General features: G+C 42.5%; 2 protein-coding genes across 3 annotated transcripts in view; one reads left to right on the top strand and one right to left on the bottom strand.

Moving 5' to 3' along the window:
• The first annotated feature begins 560 nt into the window (after positions 1 to 560).
• On the top strand, positions 561 to 10,501 carry dph5 (diphthamide biosynthesis 5). Its single transcript, XM_041839853.2, has 7 exons — positions 561 to 993; positions 1,464 to 1,588; positions 5,029 to 5,137; positions 6,458 to 6,578; positions 8,274 to 8,313; positions 9,544 to 9,647; positions 9,752 to 10,501. Exons 1-7 carry the CDS (start codon positions 859 to 861, stop codon positions 9,985 to 9,987), a joined length of 870 nt encoding a protein of 289 aa, XP_041695787.1. The 5' UTR covers positions 561 to 858; the 3' UTR covers positions 9,988 to 10,501.
• A 5,630-nt stretch (positions 10,502 to 16,131) lies between these two features.
• The window catches only part of LOC121533697 (zinc transporter 7), a 28,493-nt gene continuing 26,510 nt past the window's right edge, over positions 16,132 to 18,114 (bottom strand). For both annotated transcript variants that reach the window (XM_041839851.1, XM_041839852.1), the window contains one exon: positions 16,132 to 17,804. In XM_041839851.1, the coding sequence (XP_041695785.1) occupies positions 17,757 to 17,804 (48 nt within the window). In that variant the 3' untranslated portion in view covers positions 16,132 to 17,756. The remainder of the gene's footprint in view (positions 17,805 to 18,114) is intronic.

Raw genomic sequence — 18,114 nt, forward strand, 5'->3', positions numbered from 1 at the left:
GTGGGGTTGAGTTCTGGAGCAATGGCTGGACAGCTGGAACCTTGACAACAGTATCCATTCACTAAGCAGGACAATCAGCGCAAAACACAACCCCATGATCTCCTATGGCTAAAGAAATGCTGATAGGGAGTCTAGTAAATGCTTAGAAAGAGTGACATTAGAAAGTGAAAACTTGTATTGGTGAACTGTAACGGCATGCCATTTACATTTTAGTCATTTAGCAGACGCTCTTACCCAGAGTTAGTGAGTGCATACATTTTTCATACTGGCTCCCCGTGGGAATTCCCTCTGCATTGTGAGTATTAACTTCATGCTTACATGCACTTAACTATGCCATCACTTTATGATTTTATACATTTTTCACTTTTACTTTGTAAAGACCTTAAAGTCACAAGGAAATTGAAAAAAGTCCAACTTTATATTAAGTAATCCGATTGTAGCCTACTCAATGCTCCACCGACGACTGCTCTCCCACTGTTCTAAAGACGGGCTGGAACGCACCCACATTGCAGGAAGACGTGCAACTCTGTCGTAAAATCAAGAGTATTTTGCGTCAAGACGTATGTGAAGACGTTTAGTTGCTACACGTGCTTTTAGTGACAAGTGGATTCAAATTTCATACTGTAGTAGCGCCTTGTATTCACGAGGGAATTTGATAATAAATGCAAGCGTATTCTAAGTACCAGTTTGGATATTTTCTGTCATAACTAACGGAACATTTTAAAACGGCAGCGGTCTGTTTTCTGCTAGGTTTAGCAAGTAGCTAGCCTTAATCTGCAATCAAGACAGTTGTGATGACGTGTGGTGTTAACCACCAATATAGCTAGCTCCTAAAAAGTGTGATATTTCTACGTTGCGATGCTGTACTTTATTGGCCTTGGGTTGGGAGATGCAAAGGACATCACCGTAAAGGGGCTCGAAATTGTAAAGCAATGTAGTCGTGTCTACTTGGAAGCCTACACGTCCATGTTGACAGTTGGGAAAGATGCATTGGTAGGTGAATATTATGTAGTACTATGGTATGTATGTGGTGATATTCTGTGCATGTCTGTGCTACAACAATCCCTCCCATTTCGAAGTGGGCACTGATGCAGTCCAGAGCATGTGATAAAACTGCATCAGGATACAATACCTCTTGAAGTGCATGTTGTCTTTGCTTCTAGTTTAAGATATTATACAGAGTATTCCATGACATTAAAGTTGCATTAGTTGAAATGACCAATGAGTGGCTGGAAATCTTATAGACTGTGTGGCGTTAATGACACTTCCTACCCCTAGTGTTTTCTTAAAATGGAGTAAAGGTCTCAAGTTTATAGACATTGCACGTTCATTAAATAACAGAGCTCAAGCTGGCAGGACGGAGATCAAGGTTTTATCATTGCCATCAGATAAAGTCCATCCACCGTTTTAAAGCAAATTTAAAGGCAGTGTGTGTCGTGAATAAGTGTGATCTTTGACCTTAGGAGGAGTACTATGGACGGGAGCTGATACTGGCCGACAGAGACATGGTGGAACAGGAGGCTGATGAGATCCTGAAAGGGGCTGATGTCAGTGATGTTGCATTTCTTGTGGTGGGAGATCCATTTGGGTAATTGATTACTGTACTTGTTTTTCATGCTTGAGAAGTAGTTCATTATGTTATGACTATTACTGGTAGGCTAGTTTCAAAAGATGTTGCAGTGAACAATATAAGTGCAGTCCCTGGCCATAGGCAAACTTGCTAACCATTGCACCAATAGGATTAAACGACTTCTGGGAGATCATAAAGCGCCTAGGATTGTTACACTAGCCCCTCCGTTGCAGGAGAGCAGTTCTTGAAACCATGTCTCCCAGGCAGTAGGCAGAACAAATCGGTAACACTTTACATGAAGTGTTGTTCATGACGCATCATAACAATGTCATAAGCGCATCGTAAAATGTCAACACATGACAAAACTTGACCTTTATTTTATAAATGCTTATGTCAACTAGAATTAGCTATATGTTTATTTGCACTATGACAGGCGTGTGTGATAAATCAGATGCTAAGGAGAGATCTCCATCTGTTAAGTTCATGATTACCTCGACTGACAGGGACAAACACTCACACACCTCATCACTTCCCCCCGTTTACACTGCTCTAATGAAGTTGATTAAATGTATGTACATATGTGATATAACAAGTGAGATGTTATATCACATATACTGTACACGCATCACACACCTTAGTATGTATGAAATGAAAGTACCAACACATTTTGAAGGAGTGTATACAATAACAATTACAAACAGGTTGAGATCTGGTTGATAAAACTTCATTACAAACAGGTTGAAAATAACATCAATACAGACAGGTTGATACAGTGGGGACAAAAAGTATTTAGTCAGCCACCAATTGTGCAAGTTCTCCCACTTAAAAAGATGAGAGAGGCCTGTAATTTTCATCATAGGTACACGTCAACTATGACAGACAAATTGAGAAAAAAATATCCAGAAAATCACATTGTAGGATTTTTTATGAATTTATTTGCAAATAATGGTGGAAAATAAGTATTTGGTCATCTACAAACAAGCAAGATTTCTGGCTCTCACAGACCTGTAACTTCTTCTTTAAGAGGCTCCTCTGTCCTCCACTCGTTACCTGTATTAATGGCACCTGTTTGAACTTGTTATCAGTATAAAAGACACCTGTCCACAACCTCAAACAGTCACACTCCAAACTCCACTATGGCCAAGACCGAAGAGCTGTCAAAGGACACCAGAAACAAAATTGTAGACCTGCACCAGGCTGGGAAGACTGAATCTGCAATAGGTAAGCAGCTTGGTTTGAAGAAATCAACTGTGGGAGCAATTATTAGGAAATGGAAGACATACAAGACCACTGATAATCTCCCTCGATCTGGGGCTCCACGCAAGACCTCACCCCGTGGGGTCAAAATGATCACAAGAACGGTGAGCAAAAATCCCAGAACCACACGGGGGGACCTAGTGAATGACCTGCAGAGAGCTGGGACCAAAGTAACAAGCCTACCATCAGTAACACACTACGCCGCCAGGGACTCAAATCCTGCAGTGCCAGACGTGTCCCCCTGCTTAAGCCAGTACATGTCCAGGCCCATCTGAAGATTGCTAGAGTGCATTTGGATGATCCACAAGAGGATTGGGAGAATGTCAGATGAAACCAAAATATAACTTTTTGGTAAAAACTCAACTCGTCGTGTTTGGAGGACAAAGAATGCTGAGTTTTATCCAAAGAACACCATACCTACTGTGAAGCATGGGGGTGGAAACATCATGCTTTGGGGCTGTTTTTCTGAAAAGGGACCAGGACGACTGATCCGTGTAAAGGAAAGAATGAATGGGGCCATGTATCGTGAGATTTTGAGTGAAAACCTCCTTCCATCAGCAAGGGCATTGAAGATGAAACGTGGCTGGGTCTTTCAGCATGACAATGATCCCAAACACACCGCCCGGGCAACGAAGGAGTGGCTTCGTAAGAAGCATTTCAAGGTCCTGGAGTGGCCTAGCCAGTCTCCAGATCTCAACCCCATAGAAAATCTTTGGAGGGAGTTGAAAGTCTGTGTTGCCCAGCGACAGCTCCAAAACATCACTGCTCTAGAGGAGATCTGCATGGAGGAATGGGCCAAAATACCAGCAACAGTGTGTGAAAACCTTGTGAAGACTTACAGAAAACGTTTGACCTGTGTCATTGCCAACAAAGGGTATATAACAAAGTATTGAGTAACTTTTGTTATTGACCAAATACTTATTTTCCACCATAATTTGCAAATAAATTTATTAAAAATCCTACAATGTGATTTTCTGGATTTTTTTTTCTCATTTTGTCTGTCATAGTTGACATGTACCTATGATGAAAATTACAGGGCTCTCTCATCTTTTTAAGTGGGAGAACTTGCACAATTGGTGGCTGACTAAATACGGTACTTTTTTTCCCCACTGTATCTGGTTGAAATGACAGCGTTCCATTCAGTTTTTCTCGAGTGAGGGAGTCACACATCAAGTAGGAATGAGTAAATCAGTAAGAAATAGCCCTATCTGATAAGGGAGTACCATTGTAAAAAAGAAAAACACTCATCAACACCACTCACTCACTCCTTCCTTTCACTACTTGAGTTGTAAACAAAAGGATAGGGTAATTTTTTTGGACATTTACAAAACATGGTTTTAATAAATCAATAACTAAAAGAGAACCCAGAACCTTCAGTGGAGAATGTTGCTTTGGTAATCAAACTGTTTTTCTTCTTTGCCATTTCAAAACCTGCTGGAAGTTGATGCTTGCAATCATTTGAACAACATCCCTTGCCTCAAATATTTACAATCTCATGACCTTGGTATGCTTCAGTCCGCAATGACTATCTGCCGTTTCCATTTGCTTTCTATACAAATGGAAACGGAACTAATTGAAATTGCTACAAAAACACTATCTCACAAAATCGTTTGGTATAACATCGATGCTCAACGGAGCACCACACAATGAAGAAAAGTGTTTTTGCAGCTATTTGCTCTCTGAGCCAGTGGGGAAATGTTCTGGGGAGGATGTAGTAGGACCAAACTGGGCCTAACTGCTGTGTAAACACTGCAACGTCTCTGGAAAGAGCCACTGATTCATTGTACCGCACTCCCATATGCTAGAGCCACATGAAATGGTACTCAAAGTCATGGTGAAGATCAGCAGAATGTTTGGCTCTGCTCTTTTTCTTCCAAAACCACTGACCAGGAGGAGGGGAGGGTCATTCAAATTCTCCACTCTCCATCATGGTCATGATTTGCTCCAAGAAATGTTGGATTTTAATCCAAGTTAATGACGTATCTAAAACCAAGGATTCTGTTTGGGCCAAGTGTGGCCTTTGGAAAAAAACGCAGTCCAATAATGAGTCTCACTGTACCTAGCCATCGTTACTGTAGCAAATTGCCAGTTGGTTTGGAATGGAAATGGAGCAGCATTTTTTGTCAAAGCTTGGACTTTGTTCCTTTGTCAGGTTTCTAAGGCAGCATCATGCCATGTTCTTAATAACACTTTTCTTCTAGCGCCACCACCCACAGTGACTTGGTCCTGAGAGCAGTGAATGCTGGGATACAATACAGGGTCATCCATAACGCCTCTATCATGAACGCAGTTGGATGCTGCGGCCTCCAGGTACGTCCACTCAAAGACATTGAAAACTAAAACACATACATTAGCACAAACATTGTCTACTTTGCCAAAAAGAGCATATGCCCCATCATCTTAACCATTCTGTAGCAACGTCCCATGAAGGCAATCAAAGAGCATAATTGCCATTGGGAAAGAATATCCTTGCAGAGTTTATAGACAGACGGCAGAGCAGCACCAATCCCTTTTAATACACAGCTCAGCCCAGGACATCCATAATGTGGCCCTGCATTGACCTGTCAGGGGGAGCATTGTGAGCGTGGGGGCCCCCAGCTGACCCACCCTGCCTCTGATGTGGGGGGCTGCTAGCGTAGTCTCTTTCCAGTACCTCACGGATTAGTGTTGCTAACGTTAGTGTTAGCGCACCAGGGTTGTCATTAGTGGGTGGTGACGCTCCTTGGGCGTGCGTCAGACGCACTAATTGCAAGCGATCTGGCAACTCAAAGCCACTGCCAGTGAGCAATGACAGGAGAGAAGGAGGCTTTGCTATTCTAATGAAGGACATGCCCATCGCAGGATTCAAGGTTTTGTGTGTGTTCCCTGCCTGTCAACCTAGTGTGTTTCACCATATCCCTCAGGGGAGGGGTGTTCTGTTCTATACTGTATGTGCCTGTATAATTTACCTTTCAATTGGTTGTGCATTTTATTTGTCTTCTCTGTTATACTACCAAAGAAAACGTAAGAAAGTGACCAACTTGGGAATATGTGGGTGGAGAATTAGCATATTTTGCCAAACATCAGCATATCAATTTGACATTGGTTTCAAATGAGATGTAAATAGATGGCTAAAATTAGCTATTACAATCGCTGTCTAGAAAATACATTCAGACCAGCCATATGAAGTGTTTTGTCTAGATCAAGTCAACTGTGTATTGGTCTTGCACTGCAGTGCTCTTGTTAGCTTATTGGGGAAAGGGGTGGGTTAGGTAGGGTCCCAGTGCATGTTTTGGGTCGCTGTGCTGTATCAAGAATGCCGCGGCTCAGAGTGCCATGTGATTTTTCCACACACTGAATAACAGGAAGCACCTTGGGACACTTAGTGCAATCCAGTCTGCTGCAGCAATCACGGCCTGCTCACGAGACATCATTTTGCTACACACACACACACACACACACAAATCAATCGATAAGCTCACAGGAGCACTCAGACACCCACACATTGTCAGACAAGTGAACCAGAATCACAAACTCTTTATTTGAGAAACTGACCATTCACACCCAATGCTGCTGTCCTAAGATACTTTTAATAAACCCTGAGAAAGAAGAAAAGTCTTAAATCATGTTGTGTACATTTCTTTTGGACAGCTGTACAACTTTGGAGAGACTGTGTCCGTTGTGTTCTGGACAGACACCTGGAGACCGGAAAGCTTCTATGATAAAATCAAGAAGAACAGGGACCTGGGGATGCACACACTATGCCTGCTTGGTAAGTCCTACAGGTTATCTCTTTGAAGTTAGTTATCAACCAAATCAGTACAAACATCCAGTGATGCAGTGTTCATATTAGGAGTCAAGTCACTGTCCTAATATGGACCGTGAAAAATACAAAGTGGAAAATCTGTACAGAATAGTAGGGCTGAGACGATACCAGTATCGCAATATTTTTTCCATAGCAAAAATGAAAACACAAAGCAGTAAAAACTATTTGGTCCTTTAAAAACCTGCTGTATGTAAAATATTGTGTGCTATAGATTGGAAAATAAATAAATGTGACTCTGGATGACAACATAATGATGTTTGTTTCTAACATTAGGGCTGTTTTCATAAAGAAGTTAAATCTTTGCCACAATACTAACGAGTATCGAGATACTGGTATCGTCCCGGCCCTACAGAATAGTATACATACAGTATGTTCGTAATCGTAACACATTGTAAACATTATATGGACCGCTCACACTACGGTAACATTGGGGGTCTGGTCATACCTGAGCACATAGTGAGGAAACATGGGAGATCACATGTCTGAGTGATTCTCCAGGCAGTCCCTCAGAGCTCATATTCTTCCATCCTTACTTCCAGTCATGGCGCTGGGTCGGCCTTCCAGGTGGAGGAAAGGAGGGGGGATATAGTGTGTGCTTGCGTGCCAGCCAGTCAGTTCTACACACTTTCATCCCTGGGAGGCTGGGACTGAACAAAGCCCTCATTATGACTGTTTCTACTCCAACTACAAGACCTTTTCCCTCCTGTGTGTGTCATCCCCTGGGTGCATATTAAACAGTCCTCAATCACAGTCACAATAGTAGACTGGGGAGTTTGTTTCTGTAATGGGAAGGCGGCTGTGACTGCAGAGGCAGATGGCCCGAACGCTCATAATTTATGTTTATTTGAGCAAGAGATTTTGGTTTGGACGCAGAGGGTTGCCTTCTCCCCCCCCCCCCCCTCCCCCTCCCCCAATGAACCACACATGGGTTGAGCCCTATAATTCGAGGTAATGGATGCTGGTTGAAGCGGAGACGGTTTTGGGTCACACCCTTATTGTCTCTGTGGGCTACGTTCCCTATGTGTCCCCAGGTGCGACCCCAGCTGCAGAAGGGTGTGTGTGTAAGTTTGTATGGGGGGTGGTTTGTGTGCGCGCTTGCGTGAGCTCACCGATATTAACCCCACCGATATGAACCCCATTATTCAATAGTGTAACGGAAAGCCTGGCATTAGCCAAGTCACCTCCCCACCCCTGTGAAGCAAAGGACACGATTCTAAAAGGATGAATGAGCACAGACAACAAAAGCAGATGCACGCACAACTCTGATTGGGTCATCTATCATGACTTCCTCGGACAACATGCACTCCATACATCTACATGACAAAGAGGAAAACCCTATCACTGTAATGGAACTAGCAGAACCATTGTTACTGTTTGATTGATACTGATCCATAATAAAAAAATAAAAAAATGTTTGTGTAAGGATTATTGACCGTTCATATTATTCAACAAAATGAATTTTCCTGAAAATCTAATGGCTTTAAGGTGACCAGCGAAGGCCTAAAGGGATAGTTAGTTCCTCAAGCCGGCCTTGAGTAATTTGTCAAGATGTGTTGTTCATGGCCAGTTTGAGGGGGAAAAGAATTGTCCACATCTGTGAAATGGTTCATTACCTCTACAGCCCTTATTTTTTCTCCCCAGATATCAAAGTCAAAGAGCAGTCCATGGAGAACCTGATGAGGTAAGTCTCTCCTTTCCCCCTCCTGTGCTGGACTGTATGGGAGTAGGTTCTCTCATTTATATCTGGTCAGTGGAGTTTCTATCCAGCAGGGCTCTGGAACGGAGCAGAGTTGAGGTTTATTGCAGACGTTCACTTAACATACATTTATACTGGCAGCCGGAGACGGGCCAGGCCAGTGAGTTAAAAAAGCACAGTGTTTTGTTTGGACTCACAATCTGTTATCTGTGTCGTCTCATTGGGCCAGATTCATGAAATACATTTTGTATTTTTAATCTCCTGCATGTGTTTTCAAAAAAGATTACATACGACCGGTCCCAAACACGTCGTCTTTGTCTCACACTTGGGAATCAACAGACACGTCTGTTTTGGATGACAGTTCATCTTATGCCACACTAATGCATTACTGTATCATGTATCGGTTTGCAGGAAGGTTGTAAACTCCTTGTTCACTTTGCAGTGTCATGCAATTATTTTCCCAACAGGAGCCTGCCCTGCGCTCAAATTGTTTTATATGTGAATCTAGAAAAGCTGACATGGACTTCAGTAATCTGCCATGTAAGGGTTATGTATGGGGGAAAGTATGGTTTTCATTTAAACCCAAAAAGACTCCTAATTTCTCCCAGATTTACTGGTGCAAATATATTATTACTAGGAATGGAATAAACACATGCCCTATGATTTTGGTCAAAATTAAATGTTTGCGCAGTGAGAGATTCATGTCATACAGTATTAGCCGAAGGAAAAAATACCCCATCTTTTTCCCCCTGGCCAAGGAATTTAGACACATTTGTGATGGTTTTCTTTCCAGTAACATAGTTATCAAATAGATCTCTGGCTTGCTTTGTAAGCAGTTTATGACTGTAGGAAATTACATGAGACTCCACTGTTATTTTATGTTCTGATCTAGCACCAGAACAGCCACAGTGAAACAGTGCCAAAAAAAACTTCTAGATTTCAAAGTGCTGAAAGAGCTGAGAATAGCGCCCCATCTGAGCTACACAGCACAGGACTGAAGGCTTGGCATAATGGCATGTCCTCCTTTTCTCCTTCCTTGTGAACGGCTCTACTGGTAACAAAGGGGCTTGCCTTGTCTACACCTGGTTATTAGATTCAGCTTTTATATTCTGAAGAAGATGTCTCCTCCACAGCACTTATAGGTCTGGTCAGTATGAACCCATTGGCCTTGCATTACTACATAAGTAACGTCCTCTTTGCCTTTTTCTTATAAAGGGGCCGTAAGATTTATGAACCGCCCAGGTATATGACCGTAAGCCAGGCGGCTGAGCAGCTCCTGGAGATAGTACAAAACAGGAGGGAGCGGGGAGATGACCTAGGTGAGTTGCTATCATGATGTAGATTTGAATGATTGATTAAACAATACAGTTTCATGTGACAATGTGGAAGAAAAAACACCAATTGCCTCTCACTCTCCATCTAGCCATCAGTGAGGAGACAATATGTGTGGGTCTGGCCAGGGTGGGAGCAGAGGACCAGGCCATCCGCGCGGGGACACTCCGCCAACTGGCGTCATGTGACCTGGGCGGCCCGCTGCATTCCATGATCGTGACGGGTCATCTGCACCCGCTGGAGGTAGACATGCTGCGTTTGTCAGCCGCCACCCCCGACGCACTGCAGGACCTCCGAATGACTGACAGCTCAACGTACACCTCCTAATGCACGCATACCGCCTCAAGAAAGACTCTTAGGATCTCCGAAAGACCTAGTACACACAAACACACAAAAAGTTCCACACAAATGTCTCTGAGACATTAACACAGGACCATGTGTCATGTAGGCCTGCTAACATGCTCTTTTATCTATACCTTTGTTGACTTGACACGCCTCGCAGATGACCGACACTAACACACTAGTAGATCTGGGTGATGGGTCGACATTAGGGTTATGTATTTAACAAATGCTCCATCCCGAGAATAAATCACATAACCCGGTATTTCCCACCGAAACTGGAAGTGTCATTCTAAAGCATATAAATATGTCTAGATTTGATTTGAGTAGCCCGATGAGCCCTACATTAAAGAGATTTTATGAGCCCAAGCCCAAAAGATTGTGCCGTTATCCAATACAGCATATATCATTGAGCAATAAGGCCGGTGGAGGTGTGGTATATGGCCAATATACCATGGCTAAGGGCTGTTATTAAGCACGACGCAACGCAGAGTGCCTGGATACAGCCCTTAGCCGTGGTATATTGGTCATATACCACAAACCCCTGAGGTGCCTTATTGCTATTATAAACTGTTTACCAACGTACCTGTGTTATATGGTCTGATATACAATGGCTTTCAGCCAATCAGCATTCAGGGCTCACACCACCCAGTTTATAATATACTGTATATGCTACCGCACATTACGCAAGACAGAAAAACATAAAAGCCCATAACTGTAGCTATGCTCTCTTGGGTAAATAAACGAAACAAGTTCCAGTAATCTTTTTGAGTGTGAACTGTATTACATGACTGGAATGACGCACCTCGTTCAAACCATGAAGCTGGGCGAGAACATGGGATGCTGGTGTAGGACATGTCCTGGAAAGTTACAATTATAGGCTAGCAAATGTGATTATAATTTTGAAATATAAAAAGGGCCTATTTAAATTGTTATAATTAGTAGGCTGACGCATATATAGGCTACCTTTCATAATATTTCCCGTTGTGCGACATGCGTATTAGCCTACCTCTTTCTCTATTGTTGCTTAATTTCTTCCTTACGTTCAACAGTTAAATGAAATAAGTTTCGTTGTCCTTATCATCATTGTAATGACATGCTTGAATAATATAGGACTACAATAAGATGTAGACTGCTTTCACTTCTCTTCACGAAGATCGGATGGTTATGGGTGATGGGTCTGAATAAAAAACTGCTATAGCCTACCGTCATCGCGCATTCTCTTTTTATTCAAACGCTGTGAGTTCAATTGGCTGCTGTATTTAACATTCAGCAAATGAGCTAGCATCCCTCTTCGAAAAGTCTATTATAGTAAAGAAATAAAAAAATCCAGCAAGCTATTCTAGTTTAGCTTTTCGTGGGACTCCAAGAGCTAAGGAGCGTTTAAGGAGAGAGTCCAGCTGAGCGCAGGTACAGTTGAAGTCGGAAGTTTACATACACTTAGATTGGAGTCATTAACTTTTTCAACCACTCCACAAATGCCTTGTTAACAAACTATAGTTTTAGCAAGTCGGTTAGGACATCTACTTTGTGCATGACACAAGTACTTTTTCCAACAATTGTTTACAGACAGATTATTAACACTTACAGTGAGGGAAAAAAGTATTTGATCCCCTGCTGATTTGTATGTTTGCCCACTGACAAAGAAATGATCAGTCTATAATTTTAATGGTAGGTTTATTTGAACAGTGAGAGACAGAATAACAACAAAAAATCCATAAAAAAGGAAGTCAAAAATGTTATAAATTGATCTGCATTTTAATGAGGGAAATAAGTATTTGACCCCCTCTCAATCAGAAAGATTTCTGGCTCCCAGGTGTCTTTTATACAGGTAACGAGCTGAGATTAGGAGCACACTCTTAAAGGGAGTGCTCCTAATCTCAGTTTGTTACCTGTATAAAAGAAACCTGTCCACAGAAGCAATCAATCAATCAGATTCCAAACTCTCCACCATGGCCAAGACCAAAGAGCTCTCCAAGGGACAAGATTGTAGACCTACACAAGGCTGGTATGGGCTACAAGACCATCGCCAAGCAGCTTGGTGAGAAGGTGACAACAGTTGGTGTGATTATTCGCAGAAACTCAAAAGAACTGTCAATCTCCCTCAACCTGGGGCTCCATGCAAGATCTCACTTCATGGAGTTGCAATGATCATGAGAGCGGTGAGGAATCAGCCCAGAACTACACGGGAGGATCTTGTCAATGATCTCAAGGCAGCTTGGACCATAGTCACCAAGAAAACAAATGGTAACACACTACGCCGTGAAGGACTGAAATCCTGCAGCACCCGCAAGGTCCCCCTGCTCAAGAAAGCACATATACAGGCCCGTCTGAAGTTTGCCAATGAACATCTGAATGATTCAGAGGAGAACTGGGTGAAAGTGTTGTGGTCAGATGAGACCAAAATCGAGCTCTTTGGCATCAACTCAACTCGCCGTGTTTGGAGGAGGAATGCTGCCTATGACCCCAAGAACACCATCCCCATTGTCAAACATGGAGGTGGAAACATTATGTTTTAGGGGTGTTTTTCTGCTAAGGGGACAGGACAACTTCACCGCAAAGGGATGATGGACGGGGCCATGTACCGTCAAATCTTGGGTGAGAACCTCCTTCCCACAGCCAGGGCATTGAAAATGGGTTGTGGATGGGTATTCCAGCATGACAATGACCCAAAACACACGGCCAAGGCAACAAAGGAGTGGCTCAAGAAGAAGCACATTAAGGTCCTGGAGTGGCCTAGCCAGTCTCCAGACCTTAATCCCATAGAAAATCTGTGGAGGGAGCTGAAGGTTCAAGTTGCCAAACGTCAGCCTCGAAACCTTAAAGACTTGGAGAAGATCTGCAAAGAGGAGTGGGACAAAATCCCTCCTGAGATGTGTGCAAACCTGGTGGCCAACTACAAGAAACGTCTGACCTCTGTGATTGCCAACAAGGGTTTTGCCACCAAGTACTAAGTCATGTTTTGCAGAGGGGTCAAATACTTATTTCCCTCATTAAAATGCAAATCAATTTATAACATTTCTGACATGCGTTTTTCTGGATTTTTTTGTTGTTATTCTGTGTCTCACTGTTCAAATAAACCTATCATTAAAATTATAGACTGATCATGTCTTTGTCAGTAGGCAAACGTACAAAATCAGCAGGGGATAAAATACTTTTTTCCCCCTCACTGTATAATTCACTATCACATTTCCAGTGGGTCAGAAGTTTACATACACTAAATTGACTGTGCCTTTAAACAGCTTGGAAAATTCCAGAAAATGATGTCATGGCTGTCGAAGCTTCTGATAGGCTAATTGACATCATTTCAGTCAATTGGAGGTGTACCTGTGGATGTATTTCAAGGCCTACCTTCAAACTCAGTGCCTCTTTGCTTGACATCATGGGAAAATCTAAAGAAATCAGCCAAGACCTCAGAAAAATAAGCCTGGTTCATCCTTGGGAGCAATTTCCAAACGCCTGAAGGTACCACGTTCATCTGTACAAACAATAGTACGCAAGTATACATGGGGACAAAGACCGTACTTTTTGGAGAAATGTCCTCTGGTCTGATGAAACAAAAATAGAACTGTTTGGCCATAATGACCATTGTTATGTTTGGAGGAAAAAGGGGGTTGCTTGCAAGCCGAAGAACACCATCCCAACCGTGAAGCACGGGGGTGGCAGCATCATGCTGTGGGGGTGCTTTGCTACAGCAGGGATGGTGCACTTCACAAAATAGATGGCATCATGAGGAAGGAAAAATATGTGAATATATTGAAGCAACATCTCAAGACATCAGTCAGGAAGTTAAAGCTTGGTCGCAAATAGGTCTTCCAAATGAACAATGACCCCAAGCATACTTCCAAAGTTGTGGCAAATGGCTTAAGGACAACAAAGTATTGGAGTGGCCATCACAAAGCCCTGACCTCAATCCTATAGAACATTTGTGGGCAGAACTGAAAAAGCGTGTGCGAGCATGGAGGCCTACAAACCTGACTCAGTTACACCAGCTCTGTCAGGAGGAATGGGCCAAAATTCACCCAACTTATTGTGGGAAGCTTGTGGAAGGCTACCTGAAACGTTTGACCCAAGTTAAACAATTTAAAGGCAATGCTACCAAATACTAATTGAGTGTATGTAAACTTCTGACCCACTGGGAATGTGATGAAATAAATAAAAGCTGAAACAAATAATTAGTTCTACTATTATTCTGACATTTCACATTCTTAAAATAAAGTGGTGATCCTAACTGACCTAGGACAGGGAAATGCTACTAGGTGTAAATGTCAGGAATTGTGAAAAACTGAGTTTAAATGTATTTGGCTAAGGTGAATGCAAACTTCCGACTTCAACTGTACGTATTGCACAAGAGACAGAGGCTATAAGTTAGAAGCTTATGCATAATGCCGCGGTCACACTGACAGCGTCATTGAATTTTGGTACACCAGAAGTACATTCATTTCCAATGGAACGCTGCGTTTGCCTTGCAGCATTGAGTTGCAGGGTGTTCTGTGTGGTGCATACAGAACCTGCCACCACCATGCTTCACCGTAGGGATGATGCCAGGTTTCCTCCAGATGTGATGCTTGGCATTCAGGCCAAAGAGTTCAATCTTGTTTCTCATGGTCTGAGAGTCTTTAGGCAACCTCCAAGCAGGCTGTCATGTGCCTTTTACTGAGGAGTGGCTTCCGTCTGGCCACTACCATAAAATGTCTGATTGGTGGAGTGCTGCAGAGATGGTTGTCCTTCTGGAAGGTTCTCCCATCTCCACAGAGAAACTCTGGCGCTCTGTCAGAGGGACCATCGGGTTCTTGGTCATCTCCCTGACCAATGCCCTTCTCCCCCAATTTCTCAGTTTGGCTGGGCGGCCAGTTCCAGGAAGAGTCTTGGTGGTTCCAAACTTCTTCCATTTAAAAGAATGGAGGCCACTGTGTTCTTGGGGACCTTCAATGCTTTTGGTACCCTTCCCCAGAGCTGTGCCTCGACACAATCCTGTCTCGGCGCTCTACGGACAATTCCTTCAACCTAATCGCTTGGTTTTTGCTCTGACATGCACTGGCAACTGTGGGATCTTATATAGACAGGTGTGTGCCTTTCCAAATCATGTCCAATCAATTGAATTGACCACAAGTGGACTCCAATCAAGTTGTAGAAACATCTCAAGGATGATCTATGGAAACAGAATGCACCTGAGCTCAATTGAGTCTCATAGCATAGTCCCATGTAGCTCAGTTGGTAGAGCATGGCATTTGCAGCGCCAGGGTTGTGGGTTCGATTCCCACTAGGGGCCAGTATGAAGAAGAAAAAATGTATGCACTCACTAACTGTAAGTCGCTCTGGATAAGAGCGTCTGCTAAATGACTAAAATGTAAATAGCAAAGGGTCTGAACACAAGGTCTTTGTTTGTTTTCTTATTAAAAAAAAACTGTTTTTGCTTTGTCATTATGGGGTATAGGTTGATGAGGAACAAAAATGTATTTAATCTATTTTAGAATAAGGCTGTAATGTGGAAAAAGGCAAGGGGTCTTCATACTTTCCGAATGCATTTTATGGGTAATCGGTGACTTTTGCTTCCCTAAAATCGGTATCGGACCCAAGAATCCCTCATCGGCCGTGCTCTAGCTAAAGTACACCATTGCCTTGCAACCAGGGTTTGCCAAATTACCTTAACGCTCACTGGCTATGGCGTGGTGTGTATCATAAAATGTAATTACCATGATTGAAGAGGAAATTTTAAAAAAGGTCATGGAGGAACACAACAGCTGAATCAGATTAGAGTCTTGGTAAAATTAAGCTGTCCTGTAATTTGATGTTCTGTATTCTTGGACAATTGAAAATTAAGAGGCAGACCAAGGCAAATACAAAATCAATTATCTTAGGGCCGGTTACCCAGACCCAGATTAAGCCAATTCCTAGACTTTAAAGCACTTAGCCCTTTTAAAGGAAATTCACCAAAGAGGATGCTTTTAGGTGATCAGATTTCATGATGTCCAGACAAGTGTTTCATGTTTTAGAAAATAACATTAAGATGTAGCAATCTTCTGATATGCACAGCACTACTGCAAAAAAGTTGACCTGGAACGCTACCTTTATCTGGGTCTGTGAAACCAGCATTAAGAGTTTCATATATATTTCTTACATAGACCAAAGCATATTTCACTGATGAAGTTTATTGAATACTGATGTGCTTAATGACACTTTGAATTCAGAATCTATTTCCCATGTTGTTCTCCTGAGTTGGATAGATTTTTAAAGAATAAGGAAACTCCATTTCCTCCTCCAGATAAAGTAAGCTGCTTAAAAAGTAAGGTTTCGATTCATCCGTATCGCTGAAGCTCAGCGCTATAGTGCGATTGAAATGTAAAGGTATTTTCCAATTGAGCCGAAATATGCAGCGTTTACTGTGAATGCAGTCTCTGCTAACACTGAATAGCTGTAGCGCAGCTCTTCAGCGCTACGGATAGAATCGAGCCCTAAGCATCTCTACTTGATATGCAACAGTAATGACATTTGGTCAAAAATAAATGTACAGATAAGAAATCATGGAAGACAGCTCAAACTAAGCAAAAGACGTTTAAAGACGTGCACCACCTCTTCGCTCAAATATCCATGTAACAATTAAAAGTGGAAATTAAGAATAAACATTGTGCAAAACCTTTTCCTCAAGGTGAAGTTAAACTAGTATCCCATTTCAACCTCCATTCCTCTACCAGTAATGAGAAAAAAAATTTATATGCAGTAAAATCATTTATTACATTTCAAAAGAAGAATGGACTGGCCAACTGCACACTTGGCCCATTAAATAAAACTTAAGACCAATGAGGGCAATGAAATCATGGGTTTTAGGCTTACTTCATGTTTACATCTGTTTTAACCATCCCCTTTGACCAGGTCGTACGTAGCTGTTCAAGGTTCAAATAAAGCCACTGTGTGCCGTCCAGGGAATTATGACAAGAGTGGTCAAGAGGAATTCTGACAATATTCCCTTAGGAAAAATACCATGACAACCCTCAAAGAGATGCTGGATCAAGGATGGAACCAAAGGGTTGGAATAACAAGACCCATGTTGGTCGTCTGATTCCCTTCGGGTCTTGAGGGACATGATTCCAGTCTCATAGGTGAACGAATGACTTCCCACACGTGGATACGACGCCGATTGTCCATGATTTGGTGAAAAAGGCACTTAAGAAACCCAGAATGACATTTGAATGGCTCAAGTGTGCAATGTGCAACTAAATGGCCAAATGGAACATGCCCCTTGTTAATTGCGTGCGACTGATATGATACAGACGTATAAAAATAGATTATCAATGGATCTTACATGGTTGCAGGGCTTAACACAAATGTCCATTGAAGTGTACTTGAACTCAGACAATAGTTACAAATTAATTAAAACCCCATCTTAAGAGAAAATGATAAAACCAAAAGACTTACAGTATGACTGAGGTCTCTGATATGAAGACAAAAACTTCAGAAACAGTAGAATGGGTGAAAGGGGGTATGTGCAGTGTCTGAAGCAAAGTTCTCATTTTCCCCGCAGACATCGCATCATAATTGGCAAGTTTTTGGTTTCCCCTGTTTTTTTGTGTCCTCTCAAGAGTCAAAGTGTACTTGTCCTGTAGCTGCTTCCGTCTTAGTCCTTGGTTTGTGATGTGGACTTTGAAACCCAGAGAGATGCGGGTTTAGGGGGGAATAGGGTGGGGAGGAAACCCCACAGCAGCACACAGAGGGCTTTGGTCCCAGGACTCCCAGGGAGATACGAGGAACGAGTCCTTCTACATCGTTGCCACTTCTATCTGGACATACAGTTGCCGTACTCCAGCCTGTGGACAAGTTCAATGGAGAAAAACAGTCACGCTTTGCATTAACACCTGTCACAACAGTGAAGATGTTTTCCTTTAATGTCTTTGACATTAATGCCTGTCATTACCTAGTACAGGTGTAATGTCATTCTAATGATAATGTTAAGATGGTCTTGTGGTCATGGCAGAGCTCGTAATACCCAGCTTGTCTACTCAGATGCTACATCTTTGTTTCTCAAACCTTCCACCTGGACTTGAATAGACCGATTGTCTGTCCATAAACCAAGGAGCGACTTCATTTAGTCTGCTGACCAGTTGGCGGTTATTTTCC

This window comes from Coregonus clupeaformis, chromosome 20 (assembly GCF_020615455.1).
Source record: "Coregonus clupeaformis isolate EN_2021a chromosome 20, ASM2061545v1, whole genome shotgun sequence".
NCBI lineage: Eukaryota > Metazoa > Chordata > Actinopteri > Salmoniformes > Salmonidae > Coregonus > Coregonus clupeaformis.